Genomic DNA, 23282 nt, shown 5'->3' on the forward strand with positions numbered 1-23282 from the left:
GGGGGGGGGTGGGGGGGGGGGGGTGTCTGTGGTGTTCCCACTGCCCTGCGCAGGTGGCTGCACGGTTCGGTCTCCCTTCGGTGTTTGCACTTTGAAACGATGAAGGAATAAAAAGCGCAGGGAGCTGAGGAATAACAAGTTTTGGTGGGTGGACTGCTCTTCCCCTATCTGGCTGACTAACCACCTATTTATGAAAAGGGCATGTGAGTGCATCATCTTGAGAAGGCAAAATTCCCTTCACTGTTAGTGTTGGCAGCCATTAAATTCTGACAAAAAAAAAATCAGTTACTGCCATGAGTCCTTTAATCGGAAACTGCTCAGAAAGAGCCAAAGGTTTTCATGCTAAGTGAAGGCAGAAGAGGTGCTAGCACAGATAAAGAAGCTCAGGTCAGCTGGGTACTTCGCTTTCTGTCCTCCCCTTGCAGGAGAAGTCAGAGAGGCTGTGGGTCTTGCTGCAAGACAAAAAGCTACCTGTAAACCAGAGCATTTCCAGGAAAGACAGGTATGCTACAATGAGGACTGGATTCTCTCCCACCCCACGCTACCTTTTTTTCATCTTTCTCAAGTTGCGTTTTGTGACTCAGCTCTTAATCCCCTTTATTTATGTGTCTGACGGTAAGATGCAGAGTGTGCAGATAGATGGGTGTGTTAGACAAGGGACACGCAGAGCAATAATCAGAGGACAGATTTGACATGGAACCCGAGACCCATAAAGGCACATGTCTCAAACTCAAATGAATCACAATAAAAAGACCCAGGTACATCAATACAGAGAAAAATATACAAAAACCATGACATCTCACTGCAGACTTCTGTGGCTTTTGTACGTCCTTTTCAATCTTGCCTGTCTATTTCAGTGATTTTCTTCTATGGGATCATACTACATGGGCCACAAGATCACTTCCTAGCCAGGCTTAAAAATTAAAGCTTGTTTGACAGTTTGTAGTTGGTATTTTTTTTTCAGGGAATCACCACAACAAGTTGATATTCTTGACATTTGTTTTCTTTGAACTAGTTCTACTGAAAACACATCTTGCTGTCCTTGTAGACTGAGTGCAGTTCGGGCTTTGTTCAATGATAAGTTCTTCTGAGAAACCAGACAAGAAGAGACAATTTGTGTGCTCTCTGGACACCTGTCTATTTAAGGAATCAAAATGAACTCATTTGAAGGGTCACAGCTTCGTGCCTGTGAAACGATCTCTTTAGAAGACTCTGGAATAGGCAAGTCAAGACTAAACTGGGCACGGGTCAATTTTTCCATGTTCTTCCCTGCTATGGGGAAGAAACCACCCTGTTAATACGAAATCTTCTCTATTAAGCTGTTTTTAAATTACAGAATGGAAAAGGTTTTATTTAACTTCTGTGGTCGTGATGTAACTCTCTGGCAGGAAAGCTGGTATATTTGTAGCTCAGCTGGGCCTAGAGCTGTGAGAGCTAATGATTGTCTCAATTTCTGGTAAAGTGCAGTTCTAAGGGCATTTTCAGCCTTCACTTCTTCCTCCCCTCCCTTTTAAGAGATCTCAAAAACAAGCCTTTAATTTTCAGCACGATCTTCTCTTGTGACCTTTAGAACATATCAAGGGTTAGCTTAAGAGCAAAGCAACACTAGTTACAGGGTTCCTGAACTGAATTTTGGGGGCTTATCCTCACAGGATTATCACCTCACCAAGGCACCTGTAGCAGGGAAGATGTCACCATTGTCCCATAGATGTCTATCCACAAGACTTCCCAATATTGTCTAATAACTGTAACAGCTAATTATAACTGTGAGTGAAAAGCCCTTTTCACTTCTATACCACGGCAAGGAGTATTTTTAGGTCAAAGACCAGGGAATATCTGGAGATCAAAACTAAATAGCTTATGATACATATTCTTCTATGCTTCTCTTTTGTTGCAGAAAAAAAAAAAAAAAAAAAAAGTGGTTTTGATTTCTGCAGTCTCAGATGTCAGGAGATAATGTTCCTTGAAAAACGAGCTGCCAGTGTGATGCTTCTGTAGAAGATCTGACCAGGATTGTTGCAGAGGTACAGAAAGGCTGTATCACAGCACATCTTTTTCATCACTAAAATATTTAATTAGTACCTGAAGTCCAAGTTTTAGAGCTGCTTCCTAAGCAGAAGTAATTGCTAGTCCTGCCTCTCGGGAAACAATAGAAACATATTCTTTCAATAAAACTCGGAAATCCCATCAAGCTGAGAGCTTCTCACAGGGATTTAACAGACTGAGGTGTGCTTGGAAAACTCGTTGAAACACAACAGCTGAACTTCCAATATATCATAAAACATATCAAAAGCACTGAGCGAGGTGAGCTGACTGCTTTTCATATAGTGCACTTCAAATACACTAAATATTACCAGAATAACTCCTCCGTGGGAAAGAGCTTTAGATTGGTAGTGGATTTTCCTCCTTAATACCTGCAGTTCCAGATTTGTTTCGTGACATATTACACAATTCCTGTCTCCTGACCTCTACTCTTTCTCCTTGTTGGAGAAAGCTTTTTGCTATTTTGCCCCTAAAAATGCTTTTGAAGTCTCCAGTGTTTTCTAAAATGCTACAATGTAAAAGTGCTATAGGAGAATGGGAAGATTGCACAGGGAGTCTCTCTCATAGGAAAGTATTTCACAATGCTGGGGAAGATGAGCTGAATGCAACTTGTAAACTCTGGTGTCAAAACACAAAGTTGTTATTCCAGGCTTTTGCTCATGTTTGTTTAGGCACTTTTAATTCTTTGTCTCTTTCCAGCTGAGGATCTTAGAGTTTTGTAAATACTGATGAATTAAGCCTCAGCTTAGGAAATGGGAAAGTACAGTAATTCCCATTCTACAGAAGAGAAACTGAAATGTATTTGAAAATTGAGATCCCAAAGTTGTTACCCAGACACTCACTGTAAAATGAAAGCAAAAGAAATCTTCATTATATTTTTCACTCAAACACTAATTTTTTAACATCAAACTCATTCAATCTCACTGTGTACTAGATTATAGCATTCCTACAAGACAGGAGTAGGATGTGTGGGGAAAAAGGTCTGCTGAGCAAACTGAGAACAAGGTAAGCCACAGAGAGGGATCCAAAAAAACAGAAAGGTAGATGAAGAGCTCAAACTCCACAAGTCAAGGAATCTTCTAGCTGGCCATGACCTGTTTGAGATATCTACCTCTGCAATAAACATTGCAACATTCAACTATTGTCTCTAATTAAGTAACTACACGGTTCAAGAAAAATAAGAAATTTCTTGACTTAAATTAAGCATAATGGTTACTTTAAAAAAAATAATTTGAACCATCTTTTCTGTGTATAAATATTTATTTTCTCCTTTACATGGATAAAGCAATGCTCCATTCATACTTCATTCTCTCGAGAGATTAAGCATAAAGGGGGATAGGTCAGGGAGAAAGCAGTGAGCACAGACCAAGAAATTGAAGTCCATGACATGATGTTCTGACAGTCAGCTTGGAAATGCTCAGGATCTAACTGGCTCTTCCCTTTTCTTCTGATAACTAGAACCACTCTCTGGGCTTTTGCTTGTCTCTTTTAGCAATCTTGTCCTCCTTGAGCTTGGAAGGGAGCTGTTGTACCAAGGGATTTGTTTATTGAGATGCTGTAAGAATAAGTTACTGTCCCAGGCTGAATTTTTGTCTTTGGACAGAACTGACAGAAGCCTAGAAGCTTTCTTCACCTTCCACAAAGCAACGTAGAGGGGCACAATTAGTTTAGAAAGCAGTAGCGTTTCGGAATCTGTCAGAACATTTCATTTTTCAAAGCACTTGGTTCATGCTCAGGAGGTAGGACTCTCATGAGTGGTACTGTGCAATGGAAGGTGATACTGGAAGTTCTGGTTTCTCTTCATTAGTCTTCAACACTTCCAGTGGGAAATTGAGGGAATTCAATATGAACTGAATCCCTCAGGATGGTTCAAAAGTACTTACTGGAATCATGATTTTGTGATTGAGCAATAATTGCGGGTGGATACCTCCATACTAAGATAGTCTAGGACAAGCCCTGTTGCTTCTCTCAGCCTTGTTTCTCCCAGATGTCCATAAACCATCTTTTTCCTGTTGACACCCATCCTATCCTACTCAATTCTGCAGTTATTGACAGGTGTAATGTACAATCTAACTATATTTTACGTTTATCCCAATGAGTACGGATGTAATTTGGTTACTTACTGCAAAAGAATTACGTACGTTTATGACAGTGTAAAAATGCAAGTGTCAATTTATTGCTGATGTTATCAGTGTAACATGATGTTATGCAAAGAAAACGTTAGAGCATACAAAAAGGTATAATGTAAATAGTATTTTCCTCACCATTTGAAGAGGTTGACTTGCCCTCTTTTATGCTGCCTAACGATCCATGACATGTAAGCACTGTGCCTTTAGATCCAGTCTATATTGAAACAGTCTGGTTTAGCAGTATCAGCAAAAGCTTGTAATTATACAGATACAACAAATTGCCACTAAATTCTTTTTTTTTTTTGGTGTGTGTGGTGGTTGTTAGTAACTTTAGGTGATGTATCAAGAATCAGGCCAGCTTGGATCCACTTCAGGTTAGACCTGCAGACATTCCCGTGTAAATTTGCAATATCCAGGTATCTATCTCTATTAATTGATCCTAAAGGTATGGAGGGCAGGAGGGTCCTGAGAAGTATTGAGAGAAACTGGAATATTCCACAAAAAGTCTAAAGAAGCATTTGGGTGGTCAAGTTTTGCCCAAGATTCAGGCCAAAGGAGTCAGTTAAAGTTTGCTATGTCACCTGGACATCTCTATACAGTTCAAAATGTAGATCCTCAGGCATCCAAACCCAAAAGGCACCTAAATTCTGTACATATTTATCTATCTCTGTTTCCAGCTGTAAAAACCCCTGACAGCTTGTGTCTCTGCCCAGATGAACGCATGCAGCATTCTGAGACAGTAATTCTCAATGATTTTTCCCCATTGGGAAATTAATCTTGATTTTAGCTCTGCTTCCAGAAACAGTATACTTCAGCGCAATCGTGTATATTTCTACTTATTTCTGTGTGCAATTACACATTTAACCTTCTGCTAAGACTTCATACATGTGCAGTTGCCTTTTTCCCATACATTTAACATGCAAAGTAGTCCTTGTGTTATGATACTGAAAAATTATGAAAATATTTTCAGTTCTAGTGGTATTAATAACTCCATAGTGTAAGAAAGTGACCAAAACCTGTTTGCCAAAAGCAAGAAAAGCCTTCAGAAGCAGGAAATGTTGAGTGTCCCTTTAATTCAAACAACACAACTCTAAAATAAAGATTTATGCTAAAGAACCTGAACCTTTTAGTTGTTGTGTGACTGTCTTCATTGCCTGGAAAAATAGCTGTTATATGACTTCTTGAGAGAATTTGCTAAAGCCGGTTATACAAACACTTGAATCAGACTCAAACTCATGCAATTTACTGGATTTGTTGATTAAGCCTGTAAGGTTTGCACAGATTACTTTACTTTCAGTCTGATGGATGTGTTTTTGCTGAGGTAAAACTGACCTCACACCAAGTCTTTTGAAAGCAAACAGATGTTTGTTACTTGCTAAAATTTTAAAGGCTCTGTTTCTATGAGATGCTACTGGCCAGTTTGTCAAAGAAAAGGCAATAACAATATTATTCTTACACATTTTTCTTACATTTATCTTAAGATAAAAAGTATATATCCTATTTTTCCTGCACTGACATGTTGCTATAAAATCTCATAAAGCATAATTGTGTGAATATAGTCTTTCATGTTACGTTTGTACTATGCTGTATTATATTTCTAGAATTAGAGTCTCACCGGTATTAATATCTAGTCTCTAAATTCCCTGGAAACACCAAGATAACGCTCTCATGAGGTTAGCATCTTGAACTCTTGCCAATATACAAGAAAGATGGTTTAGGAGGTTGAGTGAGTGACTAAGCAAGGGGTGTCTCCCCCCTGAGCCAATACAGAACTCAAAGCCCCAGCCCGCTGTCAGTAGTTTCTATGCCATTTACAGCTCATGCCTTCTGAATGATACACAGCACCACGGCTATGAGCCTTTGCAAGTGTTCAGAGAGGAAGAGTGCTAGTTATTAGTATTATCATCATCTTGCCCATGATTACAGTTTGGTAATAAGGTCTCCAAATGGCAAAGAAAGAGGAGATTTTAAATGTCTTTTACTAACTATTCTGGAGCACTGCTGTGTTCCACCCCAGGGAGGGGGTGTGCGAAACAATCCTTCTCTGTGGTCTTTAGAGTATTTTCTGATGAAAGGTCTAATAGATATGTAGAAGATACTATTAATCCAGCAGCACTTCTGCAAAACCACAGAGATGAGTTTGAACTTTAACGAGTGAATTGCTGCGAACTGAGTGCATTTTGTTTCTATTGTCTTCATTAGAGCCATAAGAAAAGATGAAAACTCTATCTCCCTTTACCATTAGTCAGCCAAAAGGCACTTGGGCTATGCTTCACTGAACTCAATACCCTCTGGGCCACATCCTGGTTACTCCTATTCATTGTTTTTGGAGGGATTAGAGCAGACTGCATCAGTAGTTCATCAGATAAAGCCTTTGCCTGAAATCCTTCTGTTTATTTCAGTTCAAATGCCTGGCCACAGACCTCTCTAGGGAATAGTTTAGTTTCCTCAGATGTATGACTACCGAATGCAACTATTGCCCTTGGGAAAACATTTAATATATTTATTGCTCTATTTGGAAAGTATCAAATGAGCACATCTGACACCTCCCTGAGGAAAACTCTTCTCCCAAACTCCACTGTGATTCTGCCAAAACTCCCCCAACCAAAAAAAAAGAAAAAAAGAAAAAAAAAAGACAAATTTGTGCAGATTAGAAAGTGCTGAGTAACACTACAGACAGGGCACGTTACTGCCAGACCTGCTGTGAGTTTAGAACCAGCCTCCAGATTCAGTGGCAAATTAATTTATAATGCTTTAAGACGAAAGAATCCAGCAGTACGATGCTTAAGGAGGGAACAGGACTCCTCCTTATGTGTATTTTTCAAGAAATACATACTGACTTTTGAAACTGGCACTGATAGGGCTGCTCTTGGAAGGGAAATTATTTCTACCTGTACAGGTGTAACCGAAGACCTAATTTTAGGTAGTTTGTAAGCACTTCTTATGGAAGATGAGCCAAAAAAGTGAAAAAAGGGCAATCCTGATGCAGTTGTAGGTGAAGACCTAATTTTAGGTAGTTTGTAAGTATTTCTTATTGAAGATGAGCCACAAAAGTAAAAAAAGGACAATCCTGATACAGTTGTAGGCCCTGTAGAGAGACTTCCAGTGTGGGCCATGAAAAGTTCTCAGTAAACTGAGAGATATTTTAATCCTAGAACATTTCTGGGACAGGACGGACTGTGGAGTAACAGAAATACATGGCTAATATTTTGGACTTTGGTATATTCACTGTTGATAGTGAGATGCCAAGTAGTGGTGACGAAGGGAAGAGATAGCTCTTACCTTTTATTTTAAATAAAACCAGCATGAGGCAACAACTGTTCTGCTGGGCCAGAATTATGGGATTATAAAGCACTATGTTGACACAATACCGTGTTCACAAAGGTGGAGTAAGGTCTTCTTACTGTGCTTAACCATAAAGGGATTTCCCAGCAAAAGGGAATCTCCAGCTTCCATCTCAGGCACAAACAACCAGCAAAAAACTCCCCTTGGCTTCATGGGTCCAGCTGACGCTGCAGAACTGTCTGCAAAGCACCGCAGTGAGGGAGAAGAAAGTTTCCTTCAGAGAGTGAAGCCTATTGGGATGACTTGCAGAAATGAGCTAATGCAATTTAATAACTCTAATGATGGATATATACGAACATAGAGGAGGGCCTGAATGATAAAGTGGTGATGGTGCTTTTGACTAACAGGAGGGATTTTCTTTCTTTGAAAGAACAAGGTTAGAAATCAGAGAAAATCTGCCTTCCTTTCCTCAGAACACAAACCAATGAAAAACTAAGGGGGACTTATCCTATAAATACTTTAAACTCATATCATTAAAAGCTGACATGTCTTTATGGAAAATAAGAACACCCTTAGAAGTCTGGGTTTTTTTTTTCTTCAATCTACATTTTTCTTATAATGCTGGTAGAAGAAGGGCAGACATAGGCTTTCTGATATAAGGAACTTTATACCACAATAAATCTTGTTGCCTAATGTTGGAAATGTCACGCTACTGCTAGCTCTGCACCTACGCGATATGGAAGCCGTACCCCTTTGGGATATTGGCACAATTAAAATAGTACAACTTTGTGCAGTTTTTGCTAATGCAATCCACTTCATAAAGGCTAAATCTAGGTAAACCAACCACTTCATCTCCATTAAGTTTTCTCCATTTCTAGTGCATCTTGTATTAACAAACATTGTTGATGTGTGGGTGTTTCAAGATGCTCAAAGACTGAGAAAGAGCTCTGTGTAACTTCAGGGAAAAGGGTAAAGAGTTTGGAAATGCAAAACAACTCACTTAGGCAGCAAAGAGTATGGGAAGACTCCTTACCACTGAGCTGGATTGCAAAAGGCTACAGCAAGTAACGTGAAATGAAAATGTGGAAAAGAACCACAAAGGAGACGTAAGAAGAAGGGTGTGGGTGTTATACACACCATGGAAGGGATCCCACCAAAGTGCAAGGTGAAGCTAACCACGCTCGCAACAACAACGAGGACCAGTACAAGAAAGAGCAAGTCCTTTTATGCAACTGAAAGAGAAATGAGGTCACTGAGTTCAATGAGTTTATCTTACTCCACCACTAGATGTTTGCACTCGTGCACTGTTTTCACTTTTATTTACATAAGAAAAGTCTACAGTAAGTTACTCTTGGCAACATGCTCACACCACAAATCTTGCCCAAGCATGTGGGAGAAAAAGATTTATTTTCAAAGCCTTCAAGTCATCAAATTCTTACGAAATCCACTCCTTTTCTGTTGAAGGAAATTACATTGGCTCAGACCTAACATGTATTATTCAGTTAATCCACCCGCGGAAATAACCATGGTTTAGACTATATCCTTTCATAGTAGGATCTTTAAGAGGAGAGAAGATAGCTGACTTAGGGAAGACTAGGAGAATGGCCAGAGAGATGAGAGCTTGCTCTCTGAGAAAAAAGAGAGACTTAGAATTAGGATGGTATTTTTATAGAAGTCAACAAAACCACAGTTCCCCAGGGAGTACTTTTGTGATTAATTTTCTCCCTCAGTGGGAAACAAGTCAAAATTATGCACCAAAATAAAATGTAACAGTCAGCCTGAAGGCCACTCAAAATATTTTCTTCTCTGTTCTGTTTTTTCTACTAGTTTGTAACAGGAGTTTTGAAATGAGCAGTCATTCTGAACTGAAAAAAAAACAACACAGAAGTTTTTCATTCAGTAAATATCCATTATAGAATATTTTGATAGCTCTGAAAGTTTTTTCCCTCAACTCATTTTCCAGCTAGAAACCTGCTGCAATCTTTCCCACTAGCACTTGTGATTTTCTTACATTTATTCAACAAAAAGCAGTTACTGAAAGAGAGCTCCCAAACCAGCTCTACTATGAAACGAAGATGAACTTCATTGGTGTAAGCTCCATCTCCATAAATAATAAAGCAGGAACCCAACCTTTTCATTCTCACAGGCAGTAGGGCTGCTATACTGTTTCCATCTATAACGGACAAAGTCAAGGCTGAGAGAGAACGGTGTTAGGATATATGTTAAGACTTGTATGGAGCGTGCCATATTTCAGCTCTTCCTAATAAGCCTAATTGCAGGAAATTAATAGGAAACTCTTAAAATATACACCGATTCTTCTGTTGGGTGTTGTCTTCTATTGCTCTTCACAGATCCACTTCGGAATGGACTTTTATAAGCTATCATGGAGCATTGGTTTTCTTGCAGCTGCAGGACTGGATTCTCTCTCAGCAACAAGGGGTTCTAACCTAAGCCAACACTGGCCCTGTGGCCCATGGATGCTTCCTCTGTTTTTCATTAAAATGGTCATTCGATAACATGAGTTATTTAAGGTCCAGGTGTTAGGAGGGGGGTGGGAGATGTGAATTTGGATGCCATCAGACAGCAGGGAAATGTACATCAGTCTCCCATATCATTAAATAAGTGTTTGAAGAACAAGACCGTCGTGTGCAACCAAGGTATTTGGCTTTTGAAACCACAGCTTGAGAAAGAAAGGTTATAAATTTTGCCTTCAGGAAATGGTTTTGATCTTTGGACTCCAAACCAGTTGGAGGCGATTCTCAGTAGCTCTGAGAAAAGGTTCAGCAGTTTTGGCTGCCTGGGACTGAATGTGCTGACCCTAGACAGCCCCTTGGTCACAGCACTGTCTAGTTGTCTTTCTGGACATCCAAACTCTCCCCAGACACTGCTCAGTGAGCTGCAGACTCTAACCCAGCTTTCCAAATTCCTTTCCAAAGCCAGACACTTTACAAGCACATCCAGGGCCTTGGACTCTCCGTACCCAGGTACTTTCTTTGGGTCTAGCGACTTCCAACTGCAGTTCACAGGAGAGCATAGCATAAAGATGAATCACAGCAAAACACCTGAAGATATTTTCAAACACCTTTCTGAATTGTACACTGCAGGCTTGTTGCCATCCCCACCTGACACTGGCAAAACAGTGCATGGCTTGGCAATCTTTGTACCTGAGGTGCATTTAAATTTTTTGAAAGCTGGCGGGTACCGGAGATGCTGATCATTCTTCAAGACAGTCTTGGCAGACCCAAGCAGGAGCTGATCATGGGGTTTCAAGGAGTCTCAACCACTGTTGCTATGGCATCTGCCAGCATGAATGCCTTCAGAGACCCTGTCCCTTCTGAGTCCCTGTGGCACTGAACATCCACCCATCCCTCCATCCATCCATCCCTCCACCCATCCTCCCATGTGTGCCCGTCCACTGCTGCCTCAGGCCTTTGGCTCACGGGCCTCAGGAGCACCCGGTGCCCAGCGCCAGGCCTCTCCCCGCAGCCAGGAAATGTTACCACGACCTACTTTGCTTCTCATTTTTTTTTTATTTTATTGTTGTTGTTTTGTAGCTGTGAGAAGCCAAATAAACTTAAGCACATGGAGGCAATTATGCAATATAAATGCCATAAACTCCTGGTTCTGTTTAGAAGCTGTCAACCAGCCCTTTGAGAAAAAAAAAATAAAAAAAAAAATATTTATTTTTGCTTAAAAAGTCCCTCCGCAATGATTTGAACTCGAAGGCCTCTTCCACCTCCCTTCCCGAAAGGCGGCTGCCGAGGGCTGGAGTCCCTGGCCCCGGGCCTCAGGGTGGGCCCGGCCCGGCCGCCCCCCGCTGCCCGCTCCGGGGCCGTCCCCCCTCAGGAGCCGCCCCGTACCCCCGCTCTGCTGCTGCCGCGCCGGGCCGGGCCCAGCCGCGTTCCCCCGGGGCCTGAGGCAGCGGCACCGGCACCGAGAGGGCGCGAAGCCGAAGCCCCGAAGCCGAAGCCGCGGAGCCGAAGCCGAAGCCGGAGCCGAAGTCCCGAAGTCCCGAGGCCCCGGCGCCCCCCGGCGGCCGCACCGTCGGGCCGCAGCCTCAGCCCTCCCCTTCGGCCGGCGGCGGGGCGGAGACGGGTCTCTTCCCCTTTAAGCGGGACGTACCAAGGGCTGAGGGGGTAGTGCGGGGGTTCCTGTGTACTCTGTGGCTCCTTTCGGGCAGCCCGCCGGCCTGAGGGCGGTGTGAAGCTTGGGAAGCCCCGAGCTCTGAACGGTCGTCGACTCCGGGCTCTTTCCCCTCGTTTTCCTCTGCCGCCAGCTCCCCCTCTGTGGGGAGGGCGGATAGTTCAGCCCCACCAACATGGCCGCCACCATGAAGAAAGCGGTGAGTGTGGCAGGAGCGCACGGTGGGGTGTTTTACCCCTTCCCGGCCTCTCCCTCCGCTCTGGGCTCCCCGCGGGGAAGGCGCAGCTCCTCCGCCGCTTTCCTGGGCGGGCGGGCCGGGCCCCTTGGCCGTTGGGGGCCGCCGTCTGTCGGTGCTGAGGCGGCGCGGCCATGTTCGCCTCAGCGCTGCCTCCCGCCACCTGAGGTGCCTCCCTGAGCGCCCGCCCTCGATTCACACAGTCCCCCGGGCGGCAGCCCTGTGCGGGGCCGGAGGAGGAGGGTCCCCTTCCCTAGGCCCCCATTTCCTTAGGCCGCTGCCGGGTCGGGCCGGCTCCGGGTTAGGCCCGGCCGAAAATACCCCCTCACGTTTCTCGGTGGATTAAGGTGTTGGCGTTGTTATCTTGGCTCTATCGTAATCGCTTATCAAACGTGCAAGTGCGGGTTTGGTACGCTGCCATGACGTGTTCGTCTCAGTGGCCAGTCCGGCCCAAAACACAACAGCTGTAAACCGTCAAAAGCTCTTTGTGGCCACACAAACTGGCTGTAAATGGAGGACACCCAACCCCTGTCCACCTCCCCAGGCCGCTCAGGGACATTCCGACGTGGTTCAGTGAGTTTAAAATCTGTAGCACAGCACAACTAGCCAATTACTACAAAATGATGTTGCTGACAGATTACACCAACCTGTTAGGCTGTATCCTCCAGTGGTCTTGAAGCAGAGGTGTCTATTTCAATGGTGCTGTGAAGGAAACAATCTTTGGCACTGGGATGCTGTGGAGAGCTGGTGTTTTAATTGGGTGTTAACGAGAGCCTCTGCCCAGCTAAATGTGGGTATTGCTGATGTCCTTGAGGAGGTGTTGTAAGGAATCAAGTGTATAAGCAGAATGTAATCGCTGTAAGACTGTTTTTCAGGCACTTTGTAGGAGTAATCTTATAGTGAGATTCAAGTTGATGTAAGAAACAAAGTCTTCATTTTTACCTCTTCTTGCAGGCTGCAGAAGATGTCAATGTAACTTTTGAAGATCAACAGAAAATTAACAAGTTTGCAAGAAATACTAGCAGGATCACAGAGCTGAAAGAAGAAATAGAAGTAAAAAAGGTATACTTGTTTCAAATACCACTTACTCTTCATTGCCCTGAATTAATTTTCAACTGTAACACAGGAAATAGGGGCTATGCAATACTGTATACTTCGGTTCTAATACGGGATTTCTGATTCTTTGAAAGTAGCCAGAGAACATTAAAGTGTAGAAAGAACTCATGAGAAATAAAAGTCACCAGTATGTTTCTGCATGCAGTTCTTAGAACTACGTAGTTGTCCTATATGAAGCATTGTCTATATATAAGGGCTGTTTGAGTGTTCTTAAAATTTTCTGCCTGAGATGGTTCATATTTATTTTTTCTTGAACCAGTAAGGTAGTTGTTTGTGGACTCACAGAGTTCATTATTCAACTGAAAGCAAGACAATATATCCATTGAAATAATTTACCCAGTACAAATTGACCACCTTTGTTATGTCTTGATAAATAGAAACAACTTCAGAATTTGGAAGATGCTTGTGATGACATTATGATGCTTGATGATGGTGACTCACTTCTGATACCCTACCAAATTGGAGATGTCTTCATTAGTCATTCCCAAGAAGAGACGCAAGAGATGCTGGAGGAGGCAAAGGTTTGTGTGGACAAAAGGGAGCTCCTTTACTGTAGTGGCTGTTGTAGTGTGATGAGCATTGGGATCAGTTAATTTTTCTCTCCTTTGAACCTTTTACTTTCTAAAGTTCATGTTTGATTTATGGTTTGAGGAGGGGGATGTGCAGGCACAGTAATTCCTAACTGGGATGTCAGTGTACAAAGTCATGCTGGCCTTTGTGTGGCCCCATAGTAAGTCTTACAGCCTGACATGGCAAAAAGTTGGCAGAGGTACCTCTTTATTGTTTATGTATTGCTGACAAGCATAACCCAGTTTGTTTTACATAACTAGTTTTTTTTTTTCTTTTTCAGAAAAGTTTACAAGAAGAAATTGAAGCGTTAGAATCCCGAGTGGAATCAATTCAGAGGGTGTTATCTGACCTGAAAGTTCAGCTCTATGCAAAGTTTGGAAATAACATAAATCTTGAGGCTGAGGACAGTTAAAGGTGTTCTAAATATACCATACAACTTTTCCTTGACTTATTAAATGTTTTGATAACATTGTTCCCATCACATTTTAAAAAAAATTACCACTTTTTTTTTTTTTTTTTTTACTTTCCTGTCTTGGGTTCCATCTATTTAATGAGAACTTTCTTATTTTGGTTATTGCAATTATTTATTTGTTCAGGAAAGCATTAGCTTCATAATGTTGGTAAAGCATCAAGATTGGAATATTTGCATTGTTTATTAAAGTAAGAAAGTCAGGCACATATTTGTAGTTTCCTTGGTCTTGTTTTCCACTCATTAAAATACTTAAGTATTTAAACAATAGAAATGGAGAATTTTTGATTTGCACTGTAATGGCTGTTCTTGATAAAAGTTTCTCTAACTCATAGGGCATGATTTAGCTGTAATGCTATTTTTAGCTACTTTTAGCAGCCCTCCTGGAAATACTGAATCTATCCTTTGTCTTTCACTCTTAGCTCAGATAGCATAAACACTGTTAGCTCAGTGAGCAACGTGGCAAGAAGTTGACAGGGGAGAAGGGGAAGGAGGGCTCTGTAAAGCTCACGTTGGTATTGAAGAAAAGCTTTTGGAGTCATAGTCAGTAATTTACAGCTTTGTATTTGGGAATCACAAAAGATGCTGTAAGTGAGAACGGTGAGTCTTAACTTCTAATTTTCCTGAACAATCATTTTCTAAATCCAGATACATACGTCAAGTTAATATAAGAATTGTTTATATGTGATGTTGCAATGTCAGCATCAATCCCTGGAACTATGCCTCCATCACTATGGGGAGTTGAATGTAATTTGTAAATGTCTTAATTTGCTGACTCCTTACATCCTTAATTTGCTGTACATCCTATATCCTATAAATCTGCTTTTGTACTTTTGCCTGCTTTGATTAATGTATTGTTCCATGGAAATACATGCTCACTATGACTTTGTTTTTAAAAAATTAAGCATACGTAAATCATCTTTTTAAGCTATTTTCCAAAACAGTGCGGACAGAGAATTCGTTTGGCCAAATGTTAATCTACAGTCATTGTTCTTAATATAAATAATCAGAGTAGGAGATGAGTGTATTTTTATAAAGTGATTAATACCTACCTATCATGTGTCAGTTGTGTAGCACCTCTTCTTCAAACAGTGGGAATGTGGAGGAAAAAAAAACCCACTTGGTTTCTCTGTTACTGAAGTAGTTTAACAAGGCAGTGATATTGAACTTCATCTTTGGTACACCTGAGCAGGAGCTCACCCGTGCATTGTTATTTATGAATTGCAGCATTGTAACTTACGTAGTTGTTTATATAAGTTTATTAATATTGTATATGAAGTTTAGCATAGCCTTAAGAGAAGACTGTCTTTGGCAGTGAAGATCTAATACCTCAACACAAGCACTTACATTACCTACAGTGTAGAACAGCTGATGGCTGCAAGTCTCAAAAGCTGTGTGAATGTCCTCTCTAGCCCTGGCATTTCCCAGGTTTCTTTTCTGTAGAATTCCAATGGATTGTATGCTTCTGCTGCTGGACATGTGTGCAAATACCATGGCTGTACCTGGACAGATTTTAAACTTTGCTTTCTAACTGGTTGTGGGTTTAATTCAAGTCTTTGTCTTGGATAAGAGTTCAAGTTTATCCTTACTTTCTGAGTGAATGCTTCAGCTACTCTTAAGTAAAATATGGATGTGGTAGCCCATGGCAACTCTGCTGCTCTATCTGCCAGTCTGTGCTTGTAGCAAATCAAGTGTGTTGGGCATTCAAGGAGATACAGGTGTTCCTCTATATAATTTCTGAACCCTCTGTTCAGTTTTCTGTGCTAGGTAAGTGTTTGGCACCAAACTACTTAGAGCAGTTCTGGATTGACAAATTATTGTTGTTTTAGGCACTAAAGGGAGAAGCTGGTGGCCAGTTATTTGAGAGCAAGTGATATGAGGGTTGTGAACTTAGGTGACTCAGTTTTGCCTTATCTTGCTTTATTAGATACAGCTCTTGGGCTAAAACTCTCTTTTGGGACAGTGCAGTTTGAGAGCTAAATAATGCAAAGCTGCAGATTTAGGAGGTGCCGGTATTTTTCTGAACAGCCAAAAAATTCATTTGGTATGGGAAAATAAACCATCCAATGCACTTGTCTTTATAATTATAAACAAAAAAATGAAATGTAAAAGACTTTTTCCAGGTGAAAAATGAGCTAATGATGGAGTTTCACCCGCTTGTCTTTAAATTATAAAAAAAAAAATAAAAATGTGAAAGACTTCTTTTTCAGATGAAAAATGAGCTAATGATGGAGTTTCACCCACAGTGAGAAGCACCCAGCAGATGGCATCAAAGAGCTGGGAACCCTGTTTTATGATACGCCCGTGCCAGGGCTGTGAGCACCAGCGCTGATTTTAGTGAAGTGAAGCTGTGCTGCAGCGATCACGTTCTCATTAAATGGTTGGTAACACTTTAAAAGTCACTCCGAAGTGACTGCTGTGCCAGCTTTGCTGTTCTGAGCATATTCACAGCTGTGCAGACTGCAGGTATTTAAAACGATTGTGATTTGCCGATAGGCCATAGTACAGATAGGACTTCATTATGGAAAAAAAAAAGAGCAAGTAAGGTTTAACTGTGATTCCAGCGGCAGCTGTAAAGCTGATGAGTACCTTGGTTCAGTAAAGGACCAAAGGGAGAACGCTTGCAAGGTGTGGAGAGCTTGCATTATCCCTGCTCTTCTTTGGTGTCCTAGAATTGGAACTGTCCATATATACAGCCCTGGTGTTTAGGGAAAAGAAGGCTGTTAGAGTGTTCTTGTGAATGCCAAAGGTCTTTCCTCTGGTCATTTTGGGTTTGCTTTGTGACCCCATCCCCTTATTTTCTTTCTTTTTTTTTCTGTTTATCATGGTGTTGGCATATTTCAGGCCATTTCAGTAGGTCTTCCTGCACTACTGGAGTTTAGGTTTTTATATGTAGGATGCATCTTTCCTGTTTGCTTTGTCCTTACTACAAAGTGTATGTCTGTGCAGCCTTGAAAATCTAGGTGCCTTTTTGCACATGTAATGTCCAGTTTCCTTGCATGGTTTGCACAATTGTGTTTGCAAGTCAGGCAAGTAATTATCCAACAAGCTTTTTCAGACTAGTCTCTGGATTTTTGTGGTTTACAGAATTACTGGCCCAGGCTATCATTTGATATTTTTTTAATGCGTAAAATAGAACATGCAGCAAACTTTTTGTTCTTAAAGTTGTCGTTGTAGAAGTTGATTTGCCGATCATCCATTGGTTTCTGGAATGTGTTTTAGAGTCCTTTATTTTCCTTTTAATAACCTTTGTCCTCCCTAGTGAATATATGCAATTGTTTTTCAGTTGGCATTTATTCTGTTTAGCACCTCATCTTTTAAGTACTTCCTATTTTTGGTAGATTGGAAATTTCTGTTACCTTTAATAATGTTTACCTTACAGTTATATTCTTCAGATAAGTCCATGAAAAAAAACCCTGATCCTCTGTGCACCTCTGTATGTGGCATGAATCATTTAGCTGCACTTGGCAATGCACAGTTTTAATATCGTCAAAATGCAGAAAGTTTACTGTCCTTCTCTGTATTGTCAAGGGAGTGACGTTTGTAAAGCACTTCAAAGATGAAATGCACCATAAAAGTGCTAATTGTTATTTCAATTTAACAGCTTAATTTAGAGCATTGGCCCAATGATCTCTTACTATCTCTTAGTGATTGCATTATCTATTCATCTCCATCTTTGTATTAAAACACAGTTTCTATACTGTGTTTGTTTTGCAACTCGTAGAGCCACCAGTGGCTGGCTTTTCACCTTTTCACTTGGTTGCAGCAATTAAAGCAGATAAACAAGGAAAGCTGCAGCCTGTGAAACAGAGCTTATTTCAGTGCATGATGTCAAGGAGACTTAACATACCAGTTTTTTCAAGTACCCCGCTAAAAACTCTGTAAGACATAGTAGGACACAATCATTATACTTACTATATTTTCAGGGGTTGGTTTGTGATTCTGTATCTTGTCAGCTGATTTAAAAATGTTTTCCACATGATTATCTCTAGCATAACCTTCTCCAGTCGAACCTTCATTATTGCTCATTGCTTTTGTATAGAAGATCCTTGGATCCCATTGCACTCCATAATATAAATGTGGCTGATAATTATTCAATAATTTTAGGAAGTGGTGTGTAGCCAAAGTACAGATAATTTCGTGGTATTAACTATCACTTCAAAGAGGAAAAAGAGATTGAATGCTGAATACTGAAGCCATATTTTCTGTAGGAGCAACAGAATTAAGTAGTTTGGTTTGCATGAGTCAGTGGTTCAGATAAATTATCTAATGTTGTTCTAATAGTCTGATTCATGAAAGAGAAAAAAATGTGGATGTATATAGGCATGATAAGACAGAAATTATTTGCAACCAAGTTTGCCCTTATATTGATTGTATGAGTCATACAGAAAACCAAATTATTTTGTAATTAAACGTTAGCTTCTGATCAGACTGCACAGAACGCAGTGCACCAACCACAGGCATAAATGGCTAGGAAGGATTCCGTCAGCAAGAGCTGAAACAGTTTTACAGTTAAGGGGGTCTGCATCCAGCTTTTAGAGATGTAATAAAACAATTATAAACCTGGGTAGAACATTAGCCATTTGCTGCAGACTTATAAAAATCTTTTCTTTGCTGTTGCTCTCCAGAGCTGGTTAGTATACTGTGACTTTGATATCAGTTTATAAGTTGCTGTTACATCACATATGCAGACAAATACAAATATTAGAGAATTACGATTTTTTTTTTAATTATAAATTTATGAACTGCAGGTATCATTAGGTGGCCTTCTGTACTTGTACCAGAAAACCCCTCACTTGGGGACACTGGGTGGTGGGGTGCAGGGTTATAATGTAAATTCATCAAAGAATTGCTTCGAGATAACCAGTGGTCCAGTCTGATGTTACCTGGTACAGGGGAGAGGAGAAACAAGATGTACTTGTTGAAATATGGGCTTGTCCAGTACTGCACTTGGCCATTTCCTTAAGCTACTGTGAAAATTTCCTGTTTTCTTTGTCAACACAGCCCAGCACAAGGGAGGAAAAAGATTGTTTAGTGGATTTTTAGATTCTGTCAAGCTTTACCCCTTCCAGCACAGTATGGAAGTCCATCATATTGTTATGTTTGGATGCTTTTGTTGTCTTGTTAACTGTAGCTAATAGAATTGTGCACACCAGACTTCTAGTGCTCTGGTGAAACTTCTTTTTAATTATATTTAGAGTTGGAATTTCTACTGTCTTTTAGTTATCTGGATAGAAATGTGAATTAAACCAGACTCATTGGTGAGGGGTAGTCATTGGAACAACAACCACCTATAACACACAAGTATAAAAGCTGACTGCCTTTGGGTACACAACAGCAGTAAATCAGCTCAGATAAAAATTATTAATCTCAACACACATGGCTAAGGACTGATGGTAACTCTACACCCAAGACTGGTTTTTATTAACACTTCAGGGGAAAATAATAAAACTTTCAGTTTCATTTCTGTTGTGAAAACTCTTTCTTCCCCCGTTGCTTAATATTGCTATTAAAAGTTCATCCATAAAAGCTTTAGTTTGCTTTTGAAAATGTCTCCCAGCACCAGTTAAATGTGACTATGCTCTCACACAGCCTCTGAGGAAGTTTTTAAACTTAAGACTTGTCTCTGCTTCGTAGGGGTTAGAGAAGTGTTCATGTGTTTTTCATGTATGTGCTGCCTAAGACAAAGGCATTATGATAATTTATGCTCTTGAAAGAGGAAGAGCAATGGATGTGTTTGACGTGTTCAGGGCAGCATTTATAGCGGTTGACTTTTGAAGAGGGAAACAAGGATAATGTCAGCCACAGATGGAAATCCTGGCAGCTCTTGTCCTGCTTATGCAGATAGCTGTGTTAAACCTCCCGTAAAAATGTGCCCTAACCATTTTACATTTACTTTACAGTGGTTTTGTGAAGAATCTTGGCTACAAACATGAAATGAACAGTTTGCTAATACATTTATCTGCAGAATAATTACAGATACAGCAAAGACTATGCATGACTTGAACTACTGAGGGAGATGTTTGTATTAAGCTACCTAACCATGTATCTGTTTACAATTCTTATCTCCTAATTGCTGTTTCTTTCATGTAAATAACTGCATGAGCCAAGGATGGGACCACGTGGGTACACTGTGCGCTTTGCAGAAGGTGCTGGTACATCACATATGCAGACAAATACAAATATTAAGAATTACTAATTTTTTCTTTAAAAAAGGAGCAAAATGGACTTCACTGTAGAAGAATTGTGGCCATGATTACACATTTTATTATGGTCATGATCTTTGATTTTACAAAAGCGTTAGCAAAACCAACTGTAGAATTTACTAGTTAATTTGTTCTACAGCGTTTGATGGAGCAGAGTTGAGGATGTTTTTCTTTCAGTTCTCTTCACCCTCCAGCTTTGGACATTAGTGATATGGAGTAGCTGTGTGACTGCTGGCAGATGTTACTCTGAGGTGACTGTTACAGAGGTTTTGCAGTTATTCTCTCCCAGATTATCCTCCTCGCAGTTCGTTCTTATGTCATATAGCCAGGGAGGAGATAGTGATATTTATTAATAGCCCAGGAGTGTTTACCTGTAGTCACTTCTCTGGCACCTCATTATTGCAGTACAGAGTACCACGGGAAGAAGAATTGGATCTACGGGACCCTATAGACAAGTGTGTGGGTCGGTTGGTTGTGGGTTTCTTCTTTTCTTTTCTTTTTTTTTTTTTTAGGAAGAAGAATTGGATCTACGATACCCTATAGACAAGTGTGTGGGTTGGTTGGTTGTGGGTTTCTTCTTTTCTTCTTTTTTTTTTTTTTTTTTTTAAGTTCTTCAAGACAAAGTAACTAGAGGGCACAAAGTGCGAGTTTATGGGTAGTATTGTTGCTTTCTGCTGCGGTAGCCACTTTTATCTCAAATGAGACACGTAACTTCCATACTACTTTTAATGCTCACCAACCAGTATTTTGCATGTCAGCCACATGTACTGTAAGTGACACTTTGCTGGTGCTTTGCATTTTTTACATCCAGCTTGGGCTTTGTGTGCTTCCACTTTCCCAGACATCAGACTGCTAAGTAGCTATTTGAATTTATAATGCTGTTTGGTGACATCAGCACAAGAATTTCACATCAGGTTGACTTTTATTTATTGTCACTGGCTAGAACTTCTTGACACATAATTTTATTGCCATTATATTTGATTTGACAAACATCTAATAAAATAAAATTGCATTTCATTTTATATCAAAGATTTATTTAATATCATCGTGATGTTTCAACTGATGCATGTTGCTATGACAACATGCAGTAACTTTGTGGTTAGTGTAGGAATTATCTCAAGAATTTCCTGAGTTTCATGTCAAATATGAGTAGCTTGCGAAGCTTTCCTTGCACTAAACAGAACATGTGGGAGAAAAATCACGGGCTGTTTTTCTCTGCTCCTTAAATGCTGGTTTCAATTCCCTCTTATTTCAAAGGTGAAGTTCTTCTTGATTGATACAGAAGTTAGGAAATTTTTCAGAGTAGTTTGTCTGTAACCTGCTGTTTTTATTTGTCCTTTGTACTGCAGTGGAGCATATAAAATTTGCTTTTTATTCCACAGTAGATTGAATGCATCGATAATGAGCTGTGGATCAGGCTTGGCTATAGCACACACACTTCTTAGCAAGCTGAAAAATGTGCACTTCGGCCCTTACTTTTCTCTGCTTACATGGTGACCTGTAGCCTCATGTTGAAATGTTTGTATATTTCAATTAATGGAGTTGTATAGATGCTAAGATAATGCATACCATTCACAAACTGGAAAAACAAATTAGTCATACAGTTAAAATAACGTAAAATGAAAAAGTGATTAATTCAGAGCCAAACGAAATCAATTCTCCTTAGCTGCAATGAATTCTCAAAGGAGCAATAAGATATATTCTCCATAAATATAACTTTTTTGAAAAATCACAGCTATTTCCAGTGACTACGTCTTCATTAATGTGTATGCGTAAGTTTATTCTATACTACTTTTCAAATAAGGCCACAAAGTTAGTTGTTATGCATCAATGCACCACTTACACCTAGCTGAAGCATATGAACCAAATTGTGTCACATTCTATTCTGTTAATCAGCATAATGAAAGGAGAAAGTTCTAGTTCAGCTTTGAAAATGCTGCTGTCTGGGTCTTTTGGTTGTGAAATAGAACTGAATTAATGAGCTATAGTAGTCTGCATAATTATACAGGAACAATTTATTTAAGGCACAAAGCAAACATGGAAATTTGCAACAACTCAAAAAAATAGAATTATTTCCATTTCACAGCTATTATGGTTCATTTGGAAGCAACGGAGTAAGAAAGATCTAAAAACCAACTTAGAGCTTGCTGTGAAAAAGTGACACCAGCAGCGTTTGAAATGTCTGTGCTGTGTTTTATAGAGAGAAATGCAGTAGGGTTTTCTGTTTGCAGTGCAATAATGAGTTCCATCCTAGCTCTTTCTCAAAGGGTTCTGAGCTTTCTGGAAAAACACCTAAGCTCCATTTTTATGTATACTTGTACAGATTTCCTGAATCATTGCTGTTGCATCTGTACAAAATCACTGTGTGTGGAATTAGGAACAGAAACATAAGAAGAAAGTAAGTTTCTTTTTTCCTGTGTTGTCTTTTGGGATTTTGTATTGGTGTTAGTACCTTCACTAAAAGTCACTATATTTCATGGCATTGAGACTTTTTCCCACAGAAAGCAAGCTGTGGCATTCCCTCTAAATTCTTTCTTTTACCTAGATGTGGACTTTTACAGAATTTAGAGGGAATTTTATGATTGTAGTTGGGAACAAGCCTTTTGTATGTCTGAAACAGCTTTGCTGATGATCTTGGCCATTATAGAAACAGCAGTGCAGAGCAGGAACGTCCTCGGCAGTCTGCCTGCTTTTCCCCATGGTTAACATTGCAGTTTTGTTGAAGAATTAGAGTTGACCCTTGTCTGCTAAACCATTACTAAGTGCCCCAGACGCATTAGGCTTGAGGAAGTGAATTAAACATAAACTTTACCAGTATCTATAATGTGGTGAACGTAAGACCACACATGCAAAGATCTCTGCCTTAGCAGAAGCAAACATCCTCAACTCAAACTCTGCAAAAGTTGAATGTGATTTGCAAATAGTTTACATTTTTCCTAGATATTCTATTAAAATTGACTCAAAATTAGTAGCAAAGCCTGAGAGAAATACTGATTTAGAACAAAAAGCAGTAATTGGTCTTCTCTCTTAAGAGAATAGGCAAAAGCAGAAATTAAAAAAAAAAAAAGTAGTATTTCTCTCAGGCT

The 23282-nt window shown here is 40.2% G+C and overlaps 1 protein-coding gene across 1 annotated transcript; it reads left to right on the forward strand.

Moving 5' to 3' along the window:
* The first annotated feature begins 11589 nt into the window (after nt 1-11589).
* PFDN4 (prefoldin subunit 4) lies at nt 11590-14890 on the forward strand. The gene is made up of 4 exons (XM_014943669.1): nt 11590-11799; nt 12790-12897; nt 13329-13472; nt 13802-14890. Exons 1-4 carry the CDS (start codon nt 11776-11778, stop codon nt 13931-13933), a joined length of 408 nt encoding a protein of 135 aa, XP_014799155.1. The 5' UTR covers nt 11590-11775; the 3' UTR covers nt 13934-14890.
* Nucleotides 14891-23282: the final 8392 nt, after the last annotated feature.

This window comes from Calidris pugnax, unplaced genomic scaffold (genome assembly GCF_001431845.1).
Source record: "Calidris pugnax isolate Ruff unplaced genomic scaffold, ASM143184v1 scaffold118, whole genome shotgun sequence".
NCBI classification, from domain to species: Eukaryota; Metazoa; Chordata; class Aves; order Charadriiformes; family Scolopacidae; genus Calidris; species Calidris pugnax.

Coding starts and splice junctions, on each gene's coding strand:
- PFDN4 (XM_014943669.1), top strand. CDS start 11,776: ATGGCCGCCACCATGAAGAAAGCG. Junction 11,800..12,789: donor CCGCCACCATGAAGAAAGCG/GTGAGTGTGGCA, acceptor CTCTTCTTGCAG/GCTGCAGAAGATGTCAATGT. Junction 13,473..13,801: donor AGATGCTGGAGGAGGCAAAG/GTTTGTGTGGAC, acceptor TTTCTTTTTCAG/AAAAGTTTACAAGAAGAAAT.